General features: G+C 38.5%; 2 protein-coding genes across 2 annotated transcripts; one reads left to right on the top strand and one right to left on the bottom strand.

Moving 5' to 3' along the window:
• The first annotated feature begins 9 nt into the window (after window positions 1-9).
• Window positions 10-9,204, top strand: sec22ba (SEC22 homolog B, vesicle trafficking protein a). The gene is made up of 5 exons (XM_041803191.1): window positions 10-222; window positions 2,794-2,903; window positions 3,067-3,227; window positions 3,325-3,471; window positions 8,194-9,204. The coding sequence occupies exons 1-5, from the start codon at window positions 148-150 to the stop codon at window positions 8,346-8,348; spliced, it is 648 nt and encodes a 215-aa protein (XP_041659125.1). The 5' UTR covers window positions 10-147; the 3' UTR covers window positions 8,349-9,204.
• Window positions 9,122-13,385, bottom strand: imp3 (IMP U3 small nucleolar ribonucleoprotein 3). The gene is made up of 7 exons (XM_041803192.1): window positions 13,158-13,385; window positions 12,849-12,956; window positions 11,178-11,252; window positions 11,019-11,098; window positions 10,846-10,897; window positions 10,627-10,699; window positions 9,122-9,647 (listed from the first exon to the last, which is right to left on the bottom strand). The coding sequence occupies exons 1-7, from the start codon at window positions 13,292-13,294 to the stop codon at window positions 9,621-9,623; spliced, it is 552 nt and encodes a 183-aa protein (XP_041659126.1). The 5' UTR covers window positions 13,295-13,385; the 3' UTR covers window positions 9,122-9,620.
• Between the last annotated feature and the right edge of the window lie 4,623 nt (window positions 13,386-18,008).

Here is an 18,008-nt window from a genome sequence, read left to right as displayed (position 1 = left end):
CCTGATTCACAGGCGCACCATGAACTTCCGCACAGCTCACTTCTTCTGCATCATCAAAGTTGACAGCAGAAACACGCAAAGTTAAGAAAGTTGACAGTTCATCTGAAAGCCAACGGCTGAAGCAGTGGATTATTGATTTCTGACAACATGGTTTCACTGACTATGATCGCTCGTGTGGCGGACGGTCTCGCGCTCGCTACGTCCATACAGGAAGATGAGCAGGTATGAATGAAGCTAGCTAAAGTAAAGACCAAACCCTAATTTTCCAGTGTTTCATGACTGTGTCATACCAGATAGGTAGAGTGAACCCTATGATAAAAGATAAAATGCTTGTTTTACTCTGTTAGTTGTAAATAAGACAAACTTGGCACATAATTATATGTAACTTTTCAAACTATTGCTTTTTTTAGTTTAAACAAACGATACCATATGTTTTACCTGCTGTGTTACTGGAATACGCCCTCCTAGCAAACGCCTCTTTTTTTAGTTTCTCATCAAGCGCATATTTATTACGTTTATTTCGACAATTTGACTTATCTTAAACTAAAGATACATTCTTAATACACATTCCTCTCAACGTCTGCTACATCTGCGACAATCACAGACGGCCGATGGTCACCAGTTAACACGGTCACTCGTTAAACCGAAACACCTGCTATGGCTCACCGTATTTCAATTATTTAATTTTTATTGTTGAAAATGCAATGGTGATAGAATTTTATTCTTTTTTTCCTGTAGACTGTTTATTGTACCTGGATTTCCCATTGAAAATAATCAGCGTTTGTATAAATTTATGAAATTATTTATCATATCCGTAAAATGTACCGTATTGACTGTATGCCATTTTAAAGCTCCTGTGAAGTACCATGCCAGGTGGGTTATGAGTCAGACAAAGGACACTGCCAAAACAACTTCTGTTGTTGTTCATTTTCTATGGCAGCGTTTTACAGTGACTGATACAGTGTATTCAGAAACTATTCAGACCTCCTTCATTTTTTTTTTCAATTTTCTTATGTTGCAGCCTGATGCTACAGCTGATTACATTTTTCTCTCATTAATCCACACTCAGTATCCCATCATGACAAAGTGAAAAAAGAATTTTAGACATTTTTGCAAATTCATCAGAAAGGAAAAACTGAAATATCAGGTTGACAAAAATATTCAACCCATTTGCAACAACACTTGAAATTTAACCCTGGTCCCTCCAATTTCTCTTGATTGTTGCTGAAATGTTTCTACACCTTAATTGGCATCCACCTGTGGTACATCAAATTGATTGGACATGATTTGGAAAGTTACACACCTCTCTATAGAAGGGCTTCCAGCTGACAATGCTTGTCAGATCAAAAACCAAGCCATGAGGTCAAAGGAACTGCCTGCAGATCTCAGGGACAGGATTGTTGCAAGGCACAGATCTAGGGCAGGCTACAAAAAGTTTATCCTGCACTGAAGGTTCCAAAGAGCACAGTGGTCTCCATAATTCTCCAATGATACAAGTTTGGCACAACCAGTCCAGGACTTTTCAAAGAGCTGGTTGCTCAGCCAAACTGAGCGATCAGGGGAGAAGAGTCTTCGTAAGTGAGGTGACCAAGAACCTGATGGTCACTCTGACTGAGCTCCAGAGAGCTCCTGTGTTGAGATGGGACGAAGTTCCAGAGGAACATCCATCACTACAGCCCTCCACCGATCTGGGCTTTATGAGTAAGTGGCTAGATGAAAGCCACTTCTCAGTGAAAAACACATGAAACACACTTTGAATTTGCAAAAAAGCACCTGGAAAACTCTCATACTGTGAGAAACAAGATTCTCTGGTCTGATGAAGCCAAGATCAAGCTGTTTGGTCTCCCATCTAAATGTTATGTCTGGAGGAAACTAGGCACCACTCATCACCTGCCCAGTACCATCCCAACAGTGAAGCATACTGGTGGCAGCATCATGCTGTGGGGGTGTTTTTCAGCAGGTGGGACTGGGAGTCTGGTCAGGACTGAGGGAAAGCTGAATGGATAAGTAGAAAGATATCCTCAATGAAAACCTGTTCCAGGGTCTCAGACTAGGCCAAAGAGTCACCTTCCAACAGATTAATGAGGGAAAAAATGAATTTATATGACTGTAGCATCAAGCTGCAAACATAACAAAATTGAAAAAAGTGAAGGGTCTGAATACTTTCTGAACGCATTGTCTATCACTGTCAAAAGTCAACAGGGGATATTTTATCTCAAGAATCAACAACCAGCAATAGAGGACTGCTTTATCCACAGATGGCACCAAAGTGAATGCATACTGAAGGTAGCCTGCAGGAGCTTTAATAATAATAATCTTGTCTGGTATTATGCATACAATTTCATGTGTGGCAGTTCTTGTTTTTTTGTTGTTTTTTTGTTGTTTTTTTGTTGTTGTTTTTTTTATGCACAATATCGGATACTTGCCAATATCTGATATGCAGACATTTACAAACTCATTATAGCTGTTAAACAAATGTAGTTCATCAGACCTAGAACTTCAGTCCTTGAAACACACTTTAAAGTTTAAGGGATGAGGAGAGATAAGGAACAGGTTTTAGCAGATGTAGGCCTGTTGTTCCTGCCTAAAATTCCATAAAATTAATCATACATAGTCCATAAATCCAAGCTAGTATTTAAAAATGATATATGAATTGTGAATATCAGCAGAATTTTTTTTATATCTAGTGATACCAGTTTATTTTTTGAGCCAATATCTGATGCGGATATTATGCTAGTTATATCTTTCATCTCTACTTGTTTAAGGTTTTTTTCTTTAACTTTCATATTTCAGTCAGTAAGGGACCTCCAGCAGTACCAGAGTCAAGCCAAGCAGCTGTTCCGCAGACTGAATGCTCAGAGCCCAGACCGCTGCACCCTGGAGGCCGGCGATATGAACTTCCAGTGAGTAACAACAAGTAACAAGTACTGTTGCTCACTTAGAAATGTATATTTACATGTAAAGTTTGAACTATAAAAGGTTTGTTTTAGTCTATGACTTCATTACTGTACTTTTCATCCAGTGATTACCAATAAATTTGATTAAACTCACCATTCATGTTTACAGCTATGTAATAGCACAGGGTGTTTGCTACCTGTGCCTTTGTGAGGCTTCTTTCCCCAAAACGCTGGCATTTGCATACCTGGAGGCCCTCCACACTGAGTTCATTGAGCAGTATGGGAAAAGAGTGCCCACAGTGACAAGGCCATACTCCTTCATTGAATTTGGTAAGACTATTCTGTAACAGATACATTCGAGAAACATGTTGGCCTTTACTCATTTTTGATAAAGTAAAAAGATATATATATATATATATTGTTTCAGACACCTACATCCAAAAAACAAAGAAGTCATACATTGACAGCAGGGCCAGGAGGAACTTGGGCAGTATTAACAAGGAGCTGCAGGATGTGCAGCGAATCATGGTGGTAAATATTGAGGAAGTTCTGCAGAGAGGAGAAGCTCTTTCTGGTAAGTGTTAACCAGGATACGGGCACAGATTGCTTGGGATACAATAACTGTTGAAATAGAGGAGTCAGTCAATTGTATTTTCCCCCAACAAAATTTTGTTGCTGTTCGATTGCATTTTATTGTAAGATTTTTGTAATAACACAAAATACATGTTCATTATCATGAAATACAATCCCCTTCAAAAGTATTGGAATGGTGAGGCCAATTCCTTTGCTGTAGACTGAAAACATTTGGGTTTGACATCAAAAGATGAATATGAGACTAGAGATCAACATTTCAACTTTTGTTTCCAGGTGTTTACATCTGGATCTGATACACAACCTACGAGATAGCACCTTTTATTTGAACCCACCCATTTTTAATGTGAGCAAAAGTATTGTGAAAATGTGACTGACTAGTGTTTTGTTGCCCAGGTGTGTCCTGTTACATTGATAATGCACACAATAAACAGCACTGAATGTCTACGCTCAGTTTCAGATTTGGGTTTTGCCTGTCCAGACTGCATTTATAGTTAGAGGTGTAAACAATATACAGTCATGGACGAAAGTATTGGCACCCCTGGAATTTTTCCCAGAAAATACACCATTTCTCCCAGAAATTGTTGCAGTTACAAATGCTTTTGGTATACATGTGTTTATTGCCTTTATGTTCATTGGAACAACACAAAAAATCCAAAGAAAAAAGACAAAATTGACATAATTTTACACAAAACTCAAAAAATGGGCTGGACAAAATTATTGGCACCCTTTTAAAACAGTGGGTAAATTTTTATTTCAAGCATGTGATGCTCATTTAAACTCACCTGTGGCAAGTAACAGGTGCTGACAATCACACCTGAAGCCAGTTAGAATGTCTTAAATTTTACTCAACCTTTGTGTTGTGTGCCTGTGTGTGTCACACCAAGCAAGGAGAAGAGAAAGAAGAGCCCTGAATTGTCTGAGGACTTAAGAAGCAAAATTGTGGAAAAATATGAACAATCTCAAGGTTATAAGATCATCTCCAGAGATCTTGAAATCCCTTTGTCCACTGTGTGCAATATAATCAAGAAGTTACAACCCATGGAACTGTGGCTAACCTCCCTGGATGTGGATGAAAGAGAAAATTTGACAAAAGAATGCAGTGCAGAATAGTTAGAACGGTGGATAAACATCCACAGTCAACTTCAACACAAATTCAGGCTGTCCTGCAGACTCAGGGTGCAAAAGTGTCAGCTCAGACCATACGTCATCATCTGAATGAGATGAAGCGCTATGGCAGGAGACAGAGGAGAACCCCACTTCTGGCAAAGAGAAATAAAAAAAGGACAGACTGGAGTTTGCAAAAATGTACCTGAGTAAGCCTCAATCCTTCTGGGAGAACATTTTGTGAACAGATGAGACTAAGGTAGAGCTTTTTGGAAAAGCACGTCATTCTACTGTTTACAGAAAATGGAACGAGCCCTGCAAAGAAAAGAACACAGTACCTACAGTCAAACATGGTGGAGGTTCAAAGATGTTTTGGAGTTATTTTGCTGCCTCTGGCACTGGGTGCTTTGACTGTGTGCAAGGAACCATGAAATCTGGAGACTACCAAAAAATTTTGGGCCGCAATGTAGGGCCTAGTGTCAGCCTAGCTGGGTCTGCGTCAGAGGTCATGGGCGTTCCAACAGGACAATGACCCCAAACATACCTCAAAAAGCACCAAGAAATGGTTGGAGACAAAGCACTGGAGAGTTCTGAAGTGGCCAGCAATGAGTGCGGATCTAAATCCCATTGAACACCTATGAAGAGATCTTAAAACTGCTGTTACAAGAATCACCCTTCAAATCAGAGAGACCTGGAGCAGTTTGCAAAAGAAGAGTGGTCCAAAAATCCAGTTGAGAGGTGTAAGAAGCTTGTTGATGGTTATAGGAAGTGATTGGTTTCAGTTATTTTTTTTCCGAGGGTGTGCAACCAAATATTAAGTTGAGAGTGCCAATAATTTTGTTCTGCCCATTTTTGAGTTTTGTGTAAAATTATGTCAATTTTGTCTTTTTTCTTCAGATTTTTTGTGTTGTTGGCGATAAACACATGTATACCAAAAACATTTGTAATTGCAACAATTTCTGGGAGAAATGGTTATTTTCTGGAAAAATTCCAGGGGTGCCAATACTTTCGTCCATGACTGTAAAACCAGAGAGCTGTCTATGGGTGAAAAACAAGCAACTGTGAAGCTGAGTGAAGATGGAAAATCAATCAGAGCCATTGCACAAACATTGGCCATAGCCAGTACAACCATTAGGAATGTCCTGAAGAAGAAAGAAACCACTGGAGTACTAACAGACATCTAACAGTTAGACCAAGGAAAACAGCATCAGTTGATGACAGAAACACTGTAAGAGCTGTAAAGAAAGACCCTAAAACAACTTTTAATGGTATCAGCAACAACCTCCAGAGGGCAGGAGGGAAGGTATCACCATCTACTGTTCACAGAAGACTTCATGAACAAAAATACAGAGGTTACACCAGAAGATGCAAACCACTCATCAGCAAGTAGAACAGGAAGGCTAGGCTGGAATTTACCAAAAAGTAAAGAGACAAGCCTCTAAAATTCTGGGACAAAGTTTTATGGACTGATGAGACAACGATGAACCTTTACCAAAAGGCTAAAGTTTGGAGAGAGAAAGGATCTGTTAATGATCCCAAACATACAAGTTCATCTGTGAAACACAGTGGAGGTAATGCCATGGCTTGGGCTCCCATGGCTTCTTCTGGGACATGTTTATTGATCTTTATTGATGATGTAATACATGATGGCAGCAGAAAAATGAACTCAGAAGTCTACAGAAACATTTTGTCTGTCAATTTAAAGAAAGTTGCAGTCAGACCGATTGGGAGATCCTTCATCATGCAGCAAGATAATGGCCCAAACACACTGCCAAAACAACAAAGGAGTTCATCGGGGCAGGAAGTGGAAGGTTTTGGACTGGCCAAGTCAATCTCCAGACTGAAACCCTATAGAGCATTTTAGCTGCTAAAGAGGAGACTGAAGGGAGAAACCCCCCAAAAGAAACAACAATTGAAGAAGCTGCAGTGAACGTCTGGAAAAGCATCACCAAAGAAGAATCCTAAAGTTTGGTGATGTCAGTGGGTCACAGACTTGACGGAGGTATTGCAAGCAAAAGATCTGCAACTAATTATTAAGTCTGATTCAATTTAATCTACTTTAAGTCTGTCCGTTCCAACACTTTTGCTCACCTAAAAATTTGTTTTTTCATTACTAATAAAGCCATCTTAGTTATCTCAGATCCAGATATAAATACCTGGAAATAAAGGCTGAAATGTTGATCTCTTGTCCTGTATCCAGCTTTTTGTGTCAAACCCAAATGTTTACAGTCTAAGACAAAAACAAAGAAATTAGGCCCACCGTTCAAATACTTTTGGAGGGGACTGAATGTATAGTAAGCAATTTACAGGTGACTTCCTGAAATGCACAGAATAAGAAAAACTGTTTCATGCACAAAGATTATCTATAAATGCACAATATGGACAAAAGTATTTGGCCACACTTTATAATTATTGAATTCAGGTGTTTCAATCAGAGCCATTGCCACAGGAGTATTAAATCAAGCACCCAGCCATGCAGTCTCCATTTGCAAACATTTATGATACAAAATGGGTTGTTCTGAAGAGCTCACTGACTCCAAGAGTGGTACTATGATGGATGCCACCTTTGCAATAAGACAGTTTGTAAAATTTCATCCCTGCTGGATATTCCATAGTCAGTAAGTGATACTGTTAGATTGTGGAAGCGTATAGGAACAACAGAAACTCAGCCACAGAGCAGAAATCACAGAGCAAGGTGAAAGACTGCTGAGGAACATGATGCATAACAGTTGCTAACATTGCAGATTCCAAGCCTCACATCACCAAGTCCAATGCCAGGTGTCAGAGTTGTGTAAAGCACACCGGTACTGGGCTGGAGCAGAAATGTGTTGTGTGGAGTGACGAATCACACTTCTCTGTTTGGCAGTGAGATGGGTGAGTCTAGGTTTGGCGGATGCCAGGAGGATGGTACCTGCCTGACTGCAATGTGCCAACTGTGAAGTTTGGTGGAGGAGGGATAATGCAACATGTCTGTGTCCCAGTGCACAAATCAAGAACTACAAAGACATGGTTTGTTGAGTTCAGTATGGGAGAACTTGACTGACCGACACAGAGCCCTGATCTCAACCCCATCAAGAACTGTTGAGATGAACTGGAATGTAGATTTCGAGCCAGGCCAATATCAGTGCCTGACCTCAAAGATGCTCTACAGAATGAATGGGAACAAATTCCCACAGAAACACCCAAAAATCTTGTGGAAAGCCTTCCCAGAAGAGTAGAGGCTGTTGTAACTGCAAAAGGGGAGCCAACTTCATATTCAAGTACAGTACATGCATTTGAACACCGTCATGATAGTCCCTGTTTCTATAATGGACAGGCGGCTGAATACTTTTGTCTTTATAGTGGAAGTTTGCCCGACAAAGTTCTTGTGTTGAAAAAGGACAACCCGTAGGAAATTTTTATCAATTTTGAAATAGATATTATTAAAAATGCTAAAGAGCAGAAGGAAATGGTACCAGTTATTTTAAGCTACCCTTTGACAGAAACTGCTCAACAGTTTCCCATGTATTGTATAGATCAAGATTGTGTGACCCCTGAGAATCTCTGTTTAGTCACTAATATTAAAGGCTTGTCAAATAAACCTTTGTGTTTCCCTTAGCTATCAACACCAAAGTCAGCAATCTCTCCAGCTTGTCGAAGAAGTACCGCAGCGATGCCAAGTACCTCAACACCCGTTCCACGTACGCCAAAGTGGCTGCTGTGTCCGTGTTCTTCCTCACACTCATCATCTATGTGCGTTTCTGGTGGCTCTGATGGACTCTAACACACAAGCACTTTGACATGAGGGAGGTGTATATTCTTGAAACAAGCATTTACAGTGACACTATTGCATTTCTGAGTGCCTTATACTCATTCTTTTGCTGTTGAAGGTAGAGATCTTTCTTTGCTTTAGCTTTGTTATATTTTGTGTACGGCATTGACTGAGCCATAGGTTTGTGTTAGTCATGACTGAAGATTGTATATTAAGATGCACCGCTCATCAGCTGACTGTTGAGAGCTTACCCTGCTGACTTGCTGCAGTATAAACCCAGTCTCCTTCATGTTAACAAATGGGACATGGGTCAGACTATTGAGTTTAAATTCATGTAATTTTTTTTGTAATTTCTGTATTTTTAGTTTGTATTGGCTGATTAATGCAAAGTGTTCATTTTTCTGACTAATCAGGTCTTTGGACCTGAATGATCTGCACGTTTAATGCGTGCTTTGGTTAGCAGAGGGGCTCTGACATCGATCCCATAGTTCCACCAGCCATACATCCCTCCTGCACATGGATGCCATGGCTCTAAATTACATCACTAGCATATTAAGTCATCTGTTGCAGGGCTTCACTTTTGTACAACAAAAGGAGATGGACATCCTTACTAACATACAGTCATGGTCATGGGGTGTTTATGTACCTGTTTACTGGAATATTTAGAGCAGGGAGTTGATTGTAAATAAATGTTTACACACTGTTAAAAGGGTTCTTTTCAGAGTATTAGCATTGAGGGGAGACCATACAGAGAGGTTGTGTTAAAGTCTTAAAATTGTTTTAAATGAATGTTTATTGTTTGCAATGTTTACAGTGTAAAAAATGTCCTGTTAGAAAGAATAAATATTTATCAAATAATCTGTTTGCATTTAACAGCTGATTTTATGGCACATAAAATGTTTCATGAACAGATATCCTAAGTTAAATTATTAAAGAAACACTGTATCAGGTAATATACAAATGTACACATTATGCAGAAGAGCTCCAGGAGACTTTGCTCTCATGTTGCCTGAGCAGAGTTCGACGAAACAAAGATATTCTTTTACTTCTTGCTACAGATATTTGAGATGGATGATTGATGATAAACTGGAGATAGAGAGATGTTAAATTTGAAAAATTAAGTCTGGAAGTTGTTTCTGCTCATCTTCCTCAGGTTACGTTTGGTGGTTTTGTTTTACTCCTTCAATTCCAAGTCGGAAACAGTCCTCTCCCATGTTTTAAAGTTCATGTCACTCTGCTGGGATCCTTGGTGATGAGTGGGTGCCAAAAAGGTCTTACACTACCAGATCAAAGTCATCCCTCTGCAGAAGAAAAAAAACACAGTTTGTACAACATTGGCTTTGCTCTACTATGAATGACATTTTTGTATTTCAAAACCCAAATTTGAAGGCTCACTACCCATTGAAACCCAGGCTTTCTTAAACATTGTGTAGAAGTTTGTTTCGGTGTTCTTTAATCACCCACCAAAGACCCGTGTGCAATGGTACAGCTCTAAACCACCCTAAGGCTGAAGATATACTCGCTGCTTTACCTTGCATTCTGTCCAGTTTCATCACAAGTGTTCTTGTAAGTATACTTGCTTTTACTCAACACATGTTTTTGGAGGATACCTCCAGAGGGTGCACCAGAGAGCCCAGACCATATACAACTATGTGATGTGTAGAATGTAAAGTACAAACATGGAGGCACATGTAGTTAAAACCAAGTACATGTCCGGCCTTATGCCTCCCCTTTAAAGGCAATGTGGATTGTTTCTCAAGCAAGGGGTGGTGATGCCAGCAAAGATGTTATGAAAGCTAAAGAGCTTAATTAATTTACAAGCTGCTGTTATATTACCCGACTTTTTGCAAATATGACACTGCTAGCATCACACTAATTAGCTTTATCTGTTAATGTCCTCCTCCATCTCTTGTCCTCAGCCATTGTACCAAAATGTACTGAGACGGGCTACCTGGCTTCTTTCTAGCTGAAGGATGGTGTATAGACTATTTCCATGAAGCTTTATGTTCTTCTCACAAGAAAGCCATGGCCTGCAGCTAAGGTTACACGATGCTCAAAATGGGCAACTGAGGTGGTATATGGAGGTGGGTTAAACACTTTTCTCCCAGTTGAAAGTTGAACTATTAGATCAAATTTGAAACTGTTATAGCTACATGCTGTTGCTTTAGGTATAGAATAATTAAAAATGACACTGAAAGTTTCCTTTTATTTGCAGACCTTTAAAATCAGCATTTGTAAAAGAATATAGTGCATGTAAGTGGATGTTGGACTTTGACTTACCTCATCATTATAATTCATTACATGCTGCTTGATCTTTGAGGAGTCTACCCACGTGACAAAATCTTCCATGTTTCTGAAAAAGGCAGTCAGTATGTGATGAAGTAAGACACTCTCATAATTATCTATACTGTTATTGATATGTTTTTCAGTTAAATCCCTTTGTGAACGGCTCTTTGCAGCTGAAGGTTAAAAAAGACAAAACATAGTACAGACACTAACCTTGTGACGAGAAAGGCCGGGTCTGTGACGATGTCTGGACCAACACGCACATCTAAGTCTGAGTCAAGGTGCAGAACAGTGTACACATGAACAGAACAAAACTTATCAAGATAATTTAGAGAAACATGATATTTTGCTGAAACAAATGCCTGAATTGCTGCTGTGAAGGATACGTCCTTGTTCGATGAATGTGATGGCTGTTTTCAGGTTCTGAGCCATACGCAGGCTCAGCATAATGCTGGGCAGCCTCCTCCTGCAGGAATCATAAAGGTGAATGTGAATAAAGAAGTTGTGATATGTGTTCAATACAAACATTTTACAGTAGATTCTACCTGCAGAATGAAGAAGCTGTGACTTTCTCTGTTAGGGACAGGTTCTGCTTGGTGGGGATGAGGCCAATGCTGTACCTTTTAGTGAAGAAACAGAGAAATCATCAGTGGTGTGGTGTTGATATTTAAACATATATCACAAAATTGCCCAAAAATCCTAGAGGAAAAGAAGACCACTTTCAGACAGGAGAATAATGAGTGAGAAAATTCTATTTAATCTTGCCGTCTTTGGTCAACTGGGGCCTGAACTATGAAGTCAGAGTCAAGTCAAAGAATGTGATTTTACTAATGTTGACAAAGTAAATAAAGCAAACCAGTCACAAAGCTGGTTATGAATTTGTGATGTCAACCCACAGTTTTTGTGAGCAGGCAAACATAAAAGGGGCTTTAGTTTGTATAACCTACTTCAATCATGAACAGGTTTGCTATCATTACATTTAACAGAGTAATAGAAAGCTATGACATAGGAAAAACAAGAAGTTATCGCGGTCTACTACAGACTAAACTCAGCACAACTTCATTTGCAGGAGGAACTTGCAGAAATAGAGGAGAAATTAATGCCTCTGAAAGTTAAAATTAAGGTTTATGTAATCCCTTTACAAATGATAATGCACTAATATTTGACTATTGACTTATATGTTTTGTCTTTAATGAATATTGATGACTCAAACTTCCTTGAGGTGAGTATGAAAGTCCTTGTGATGATGTAATGCAGTCCAAAAATATCAAACAGAGTGGATTACATTTAGATTACTCTGAAAAGGTAAGTTAAATCAGTAAATATGCATAACTTCGCATCATATAATCACAAGTACAATGCTTAGGTTGTTTTTCAGTCTCAGTTTAGAGATGTCATCAGTAAAATGCATTTAACAACTTTCATTATATGAATGTATAAAATCATACAGGAAAGAAAAAGCTTTTCAAGAGTCTCTCTCCCTTGGCCAAGCTCATGATCAGCCCACAGAACCCAGAGATCCCAGATCAATAAGTGTCAGTATGCAGACTCAAGTTTGATACAGAATGATCTTTTAGCCAAAACATAACTTTCTCCAGAGCAGGTTCAGCACCGAGGCTAACAAGGATATCCACGGTTAACAACATGTGACCAAACACTGCTTCAGCTACTTTTTTTTGGAGCTAAAAGTCGAGTATTGTAAGTAGACAGTTTTGCTTTTTACCACCCAGCAACAAGAAAATATCAAAAAATAAAACAATTTTATGCAATCACAGGACTAAACATAACTAAATATAGACAACAAGTTCTTGTGTTACCCTATCTTTTGCAAGGCAGGTTAATTTTGGAAAAGAGAAGAGTGTGTATAGATTAGATTTACATAATTATCTCAAATTTATCTGATGTGTCCCTGGGTTATAATTACTGGATGTTAGGCAAGGCAATTCTGTCTACCATATAAAATATTTTTTTCTCAATTCTTCTCACCTGTTATAAAATCAATATGCCTGCCTATTTGAGGCTCTTTGTACGATGGAGATTTTATCACATTATTTGAAAAAAAAAAGATAATAATAATAAAAAAAAAATCATCCTCAGTACTGGTACAGGATTATCTTGGTTTGACCCAAAGAGCTGGCCTAGCTAACAAAGATGATGGTATAAAGTCCCAGGTGTTGCCAGTGTTATTTGATAAATAAGGAATATTAGAAACTCACAGTTTTTCAAGTAGACGATGTGAGCTCTGGGCTCTGAAGCCATCTTTTTCATCCAGATCTCGAATTTTCTGAGTCAGATCTCTGATGTTTCGACTCAACTTGTTGTACCTGAGAAGAAAAACAGTTATTACAGATGAGCCTACACCTCTATAACAATGTAATGCAACGTTTTGTAATTCTGACCGGTACACTGGAAATAAATCATGCTACATGGACATTTATTTAACATTTTAAAGCTAATGCTTCTGTCTAAGCATGGAATAATAAAAATGTTTACTGGTGTTAGCCACACAGTCTATATTAGCTTACTTTGTGTAGTCCTCCCTCTTTTCGATGCGATACTTCCGCAACACTTTGACCTCGTGCAGGTTGTTGTCCACCTCCCAGTTTATAAAGTCAACCTTCTTTAACAGCTTCTCTTCGTGATACTTCAATTTACGAACCATTTTTACAGGATTCGCTGACTAAACCACGTTTTTTATAAGATAGACCCCCTCCAAAGCAGCATGAGACTGCAACCGGACACATGCGTCTTTATTCTTCTGCGGTGAAATAATTTAGGGTCGAACACCAGACAAAGGTGAGCCACAGCGCCGCCTGCAGTTCTCCACGATTAAACATCTCTGCCTTTAAAAGTTAAGCCCTCATGCCTTAGTAACAAAAACATTAAATACAGATTAAATTAAAACATATTCACAACCAAAGTTAATGGCCCACGTCTTGATTATTTAAAATTAGAAATCAAGCTAGATTTCTTCTAGGAAATCGGAAATGGTTTGTTCAGACATAAATACGATAAAACAAATCATTAATATATATATAAATATAGAAATTTTTCACTACATATTTTAAACTGATATTTTTTAGATCAATACATAGGGGGAAAAGGGTTATATTTTGTACATTTATTTCAAATTGAATTCCATTTCAATTTGATGAAATTTTGTTGTAATTCAGTGCTTAAATAAAGAACAGAAGGTACAAGAAAAAAATAAGATAGATATATTAAAATGAGCTGTCAAAAAGTCTGATTTATCATCACAGAGGGCCCTGTGAAGCAGCAGTGCACTCAGATGAATATTTGATTTTTATTATGATTTTTGTGATTACAGCAATTGATATTGCCAGCTGGTCCCTAGTACCCCTCAGCATGAACTAACCAAAAACAAAGCCTTAATTTTTTTATTTTATCTTGAAAACAGCCCTAATTTGTGAAATAACAAAGTAATTTTGTCATAAATTTAGAAAATACTTCTTTTAAAATCATTTTTGCGACCAAAAAGCCTCGGTTTAGGTTTATACGCGAGGACATAGGTGTATATTTCCACCAGCAGGTGTCGCCAAACCTTCGGAGCATGAAGCCGTAACTTCGATTCATGCATCCAGGTAAGAGAGGGACTGACTGTCCTGCTAAAGTCATCTCGACATGAAATGTGACAGTTAAGTTCCAACAGCAGTGAGAGTTGCCCTAAACTAGACTGTCTCGTTTTTGTTGATACAACAACCGGGGTAACTTTATGGGTTTTACGAAACGCGTCAAAAGAAAGTGAGAAAGGGAAGAGTCCCGCGAATGAATTGGAGCCTGTCATCCTTCAGACTCTTGTGAGGTAAGTTTCTGTGCAGTGAAGACATGTGGCTGCTTCAGACTTGTAGAGGTATCTTGTAGCGGTTTGTATGATACATATTAAATACGCCAGTAACTTTGAAGACTTCTGTGGGTCTGTTTCCTGCTTTTACGCTTTCTTAAGTCTGCCAGGACCTCTTCAGGGACAGTTTGATGTTTTACTCTCAGACCTGTGGATTCCCATGCAGATGGACATTTCTTCATACATTCAGTATCATGCTACTCATTTCCCCGTACCTTTCGGTTGTTTTCTGAGCTCTTGAGTTATTTATCTAATTTTTCGAGATAGCTTGATTGTGGTGATAATGAGTTAATTTCAGATATTTACTCAAGATATCAGAAGTACAGGAAAACCAGGATCTTTATCCAGAAATCACAAATAAATAACCAAAAAAAAAAAAAAAAGAAAGAAAGAAATTTATAGAAAACAACAGAAATGAACTTAGTGTTAGAGGGAACTGAAAAGTAAAGTGTATGGATGCACATCCTTTTATGAAGTGGTTAATACAAAATCTCTCTTACTATCATTATGAAATACTATTTGGGGAAATAAGTCATTTTTCCATCTCCTCCTTTTTTCTAGTACTTTGGCACACATTTTGACGGATCCACATCCTGCTGGCTGTGTGTAATATTTGTTAAGGGCAATAACTGCCCATTAATGCAAATGAATAAATCCCTACATGTGATTACAGCACAGTTAGCTCTAATCCTCTGACAAACATTTACATGAACACCACATTGTCAGGAGAACCATCCCTGCCATATCATCTTTTTTTCCTCTAGTGTTGTGTTACCGTCTGTGTTATATTTAAAACTTCTGTCCTGTGAGGAACTTTTGATTGGTTTTCCCACTTTTGACTCCCCCTAAGGACAAACCAGTCCTTCTCATCTCTTTGCTGATTTTTGTTTGACATTTCGCCTATCTGTTAACGGCCAACTCATCAAGAATCTGCCATGGAAAATGTCTTTATTTTATTTTTTTTTAAACTTTTTTAAAAACCTGACATTTGTTCCTTTTTTCTACACTGTCACGTACTGGACTGGCAGTATAGTGTAGTGACCGTTATTGCTTCTCTTTATGTGTTTGGCCTGATTTGCATAATCTTCCTAGAACTTTAGGCCATGATAGAAAAACAGACAACTGTCATTGGAGCATTGAGACACTACCGCAAATCTCCGACAAACCCCTTTGTAAACCACTACCATAAAATATTGCCTCTATTAGAACAGAAATACACACTAAAACTTTCAAAGTAAAACTGGATTGAATTAGGGTAAAGCTTAAGGTCAGGGTTAGGCTACCCAAAAGTTAAAGTCAAAAACCTGACCTGCAAAACCTAATTACAAAACTATAATGAAGCAGAGTAAACAGTCTGCTGACAAGAAAAAAAGGTATCCTCCATGTAAACGCTCTAATGCAGCTAATATAGCTAAGGCTAAAGCTAACAAATCTATGTTAGCTATATTAGCTCCATAGATAACGTAAATAACATGTAGCTAAAACTAAAGCTAACAAAGCTTTGCTAGTTACATAGTCTAATCTAAAGGTAGCAAAGCTACATTAGCTGTGTAATTTACATAGGTATCGTAGGTAAAGCTAAAGCAAACAAAGCTTCGCTAACTACTTTAAATTATGCTTCCTTTGTCAAAACCAGACCTGTATAAGAAGTAGTTAGGCGAATTCTGTCTCACTTTAGCTTTGTTAGCTCAAGTTAAAGCCATCAAAACTACATTAGCTCCCGTCTTATGTCTCACTAGTAACTATTAACTATGTAGCCAGCAAAGCTATGTTAGCTTTAGCTACACCCAACAAAGCTAAAACATGCCACTGTTGGATCTGTGACATTTATTCTGTTTAATTATAAAATGTTTCTTAGTCTGTAATGTTGTAATGTTTCACTGGGGTTACTTCAAGAATGTTACTGGTAGACTTTGTTTGTGAGTTGAATAAAAAAACGAATAATATATTCTACTAACATATTATGTCTTTCCCGTTCTACAGGGGCGGCGTTTTAAAGTAGTGGTCTGCGAGAAGGAGCGCCTGAGATCTGCAGCCAGACCCCTCTCACAGGTTTTGTTTTATCAAGGTGAGCTGCACCAATAAACACTTTTGTCATTTTTAGAGGTGAAGGTAATCAATGATAGTGAAAAGCTAATACTAGGCTCTTGAGGACCTACCACAGCTGACTGACTTATTTATCACTTTTGTCTCACCTATAAAAGGAGTTCTTCTTAGTGTGACTGACAAATTGCAGTTTGAGTCAGAGTATTTTTAGTGTAAAACCAGGTGGACTAGTAGATGAGTTTAAATATTCAGCATGATGACTTTTAACTTCCCTGACAAACTCTGTGGTCCCAGACATGAAAAAGATTCCATTTTCACAAATGAGGCATTTCAAGATGTTTTTTTTTTGTCATAAAAAAGTTCAAAACCTCCTAAGTGTGTGTTTACCAAAGATTTTATGTCAGGCATCTTAGCAACGCTCATTAAAAACCCTTAGACTTGAACAAAGGAGCTGTAACACATTTCCAGTGTTACAAGTCTTCACTCTGTCTCACGCTGTTGAAGCAGCCTGATTTGGCACCCCACCCTTACACAAATACTGCCTTCTTTGACCTGAGTTGTGTCGGTGTTATCTGATGCTACATCTGTCAATAGATAGATTGTTTACCCTGATAGAGGTTTTTGTCCCAGGTCTGAGAGATTGTATAGTCTTACACAGGACCTGGTTTTTAAAGATGTTGTGATGTAAAGAAATATTTGTAAAGTCAGACCTCAGCCCAAACACTTGTATGAGAAACTATGTTAAGACGTCATTACTTTAAGAGCTGCAAAAGCTGAGAAAGTTTTGGACCAAATTGTCCAGCTGTGTTTGACACATCTGGAGGGAAGCTCTGTGTAACATCTGTGTCAAAGTGGCACGCTCATTCTGTGTGACAGGTTTAAGGTGTAGAGCTCTGGATTCACTTATTCCCTTGACAGATTGCCTAGGGCTTTTGTGTGGATTTTTAACCAACTGCAAGTGTCTGGCATGGATGTCATAGGTAAAACATCTCTTTTGGACACAAGGACACACAGCTTTTCATTTTTTTGAATAGGATCCATTCAGGTGTTCACCAGATGATTGGTTAATGTTTTTTCCCCAGGTTTATCACCTACTAGGAGTAGGGGAGATCAGTTCAGTGAAAGAAGATTTTCAATCCTAACTTAAAGAAGATAAACACTGGAGAGTTGAAGTATCAGCGTGTGTTCAGTTTCATGTAACTGTGTCACTGTGAGCAAGTAAATAGCAAGCTAATTAGCTTATGAGCTTACATTACAAGCATTCAGGGCCCTGTTTTGACAGTGTTGTCTAAAGTGCATGGCCCACAGCCATTTGTCTGTCTACTTTTCCTGTTTTGAAGGTGCTCAGTCCTGGAGCAAACATGGACCAATGCACTGACAGGATCAGACAGGATCTGTATAAAGTAATGACTGTGAGCCAAACATCCAGCACTCCTCTCTGACACTCTCACTAAGGGAGGAGGAGGAA

This window comes from Cheilinus undulatus, linkage group 13, assembly GCF_018320785.1.
Source record: "Cheilinus undulatus linkage group 13, ASM1832078v1, whole genome shotgun sequence".
Classification (NCBI taxonomy): Eukaryota; Metazoa; Chordata; class Actinopteri; order Labriformes; family Labridae; genus Cheilinus; species Cheilinus undulatus.
This window is presented reverse-complemented; position numbering and strand designations above follow the sequence as displayed.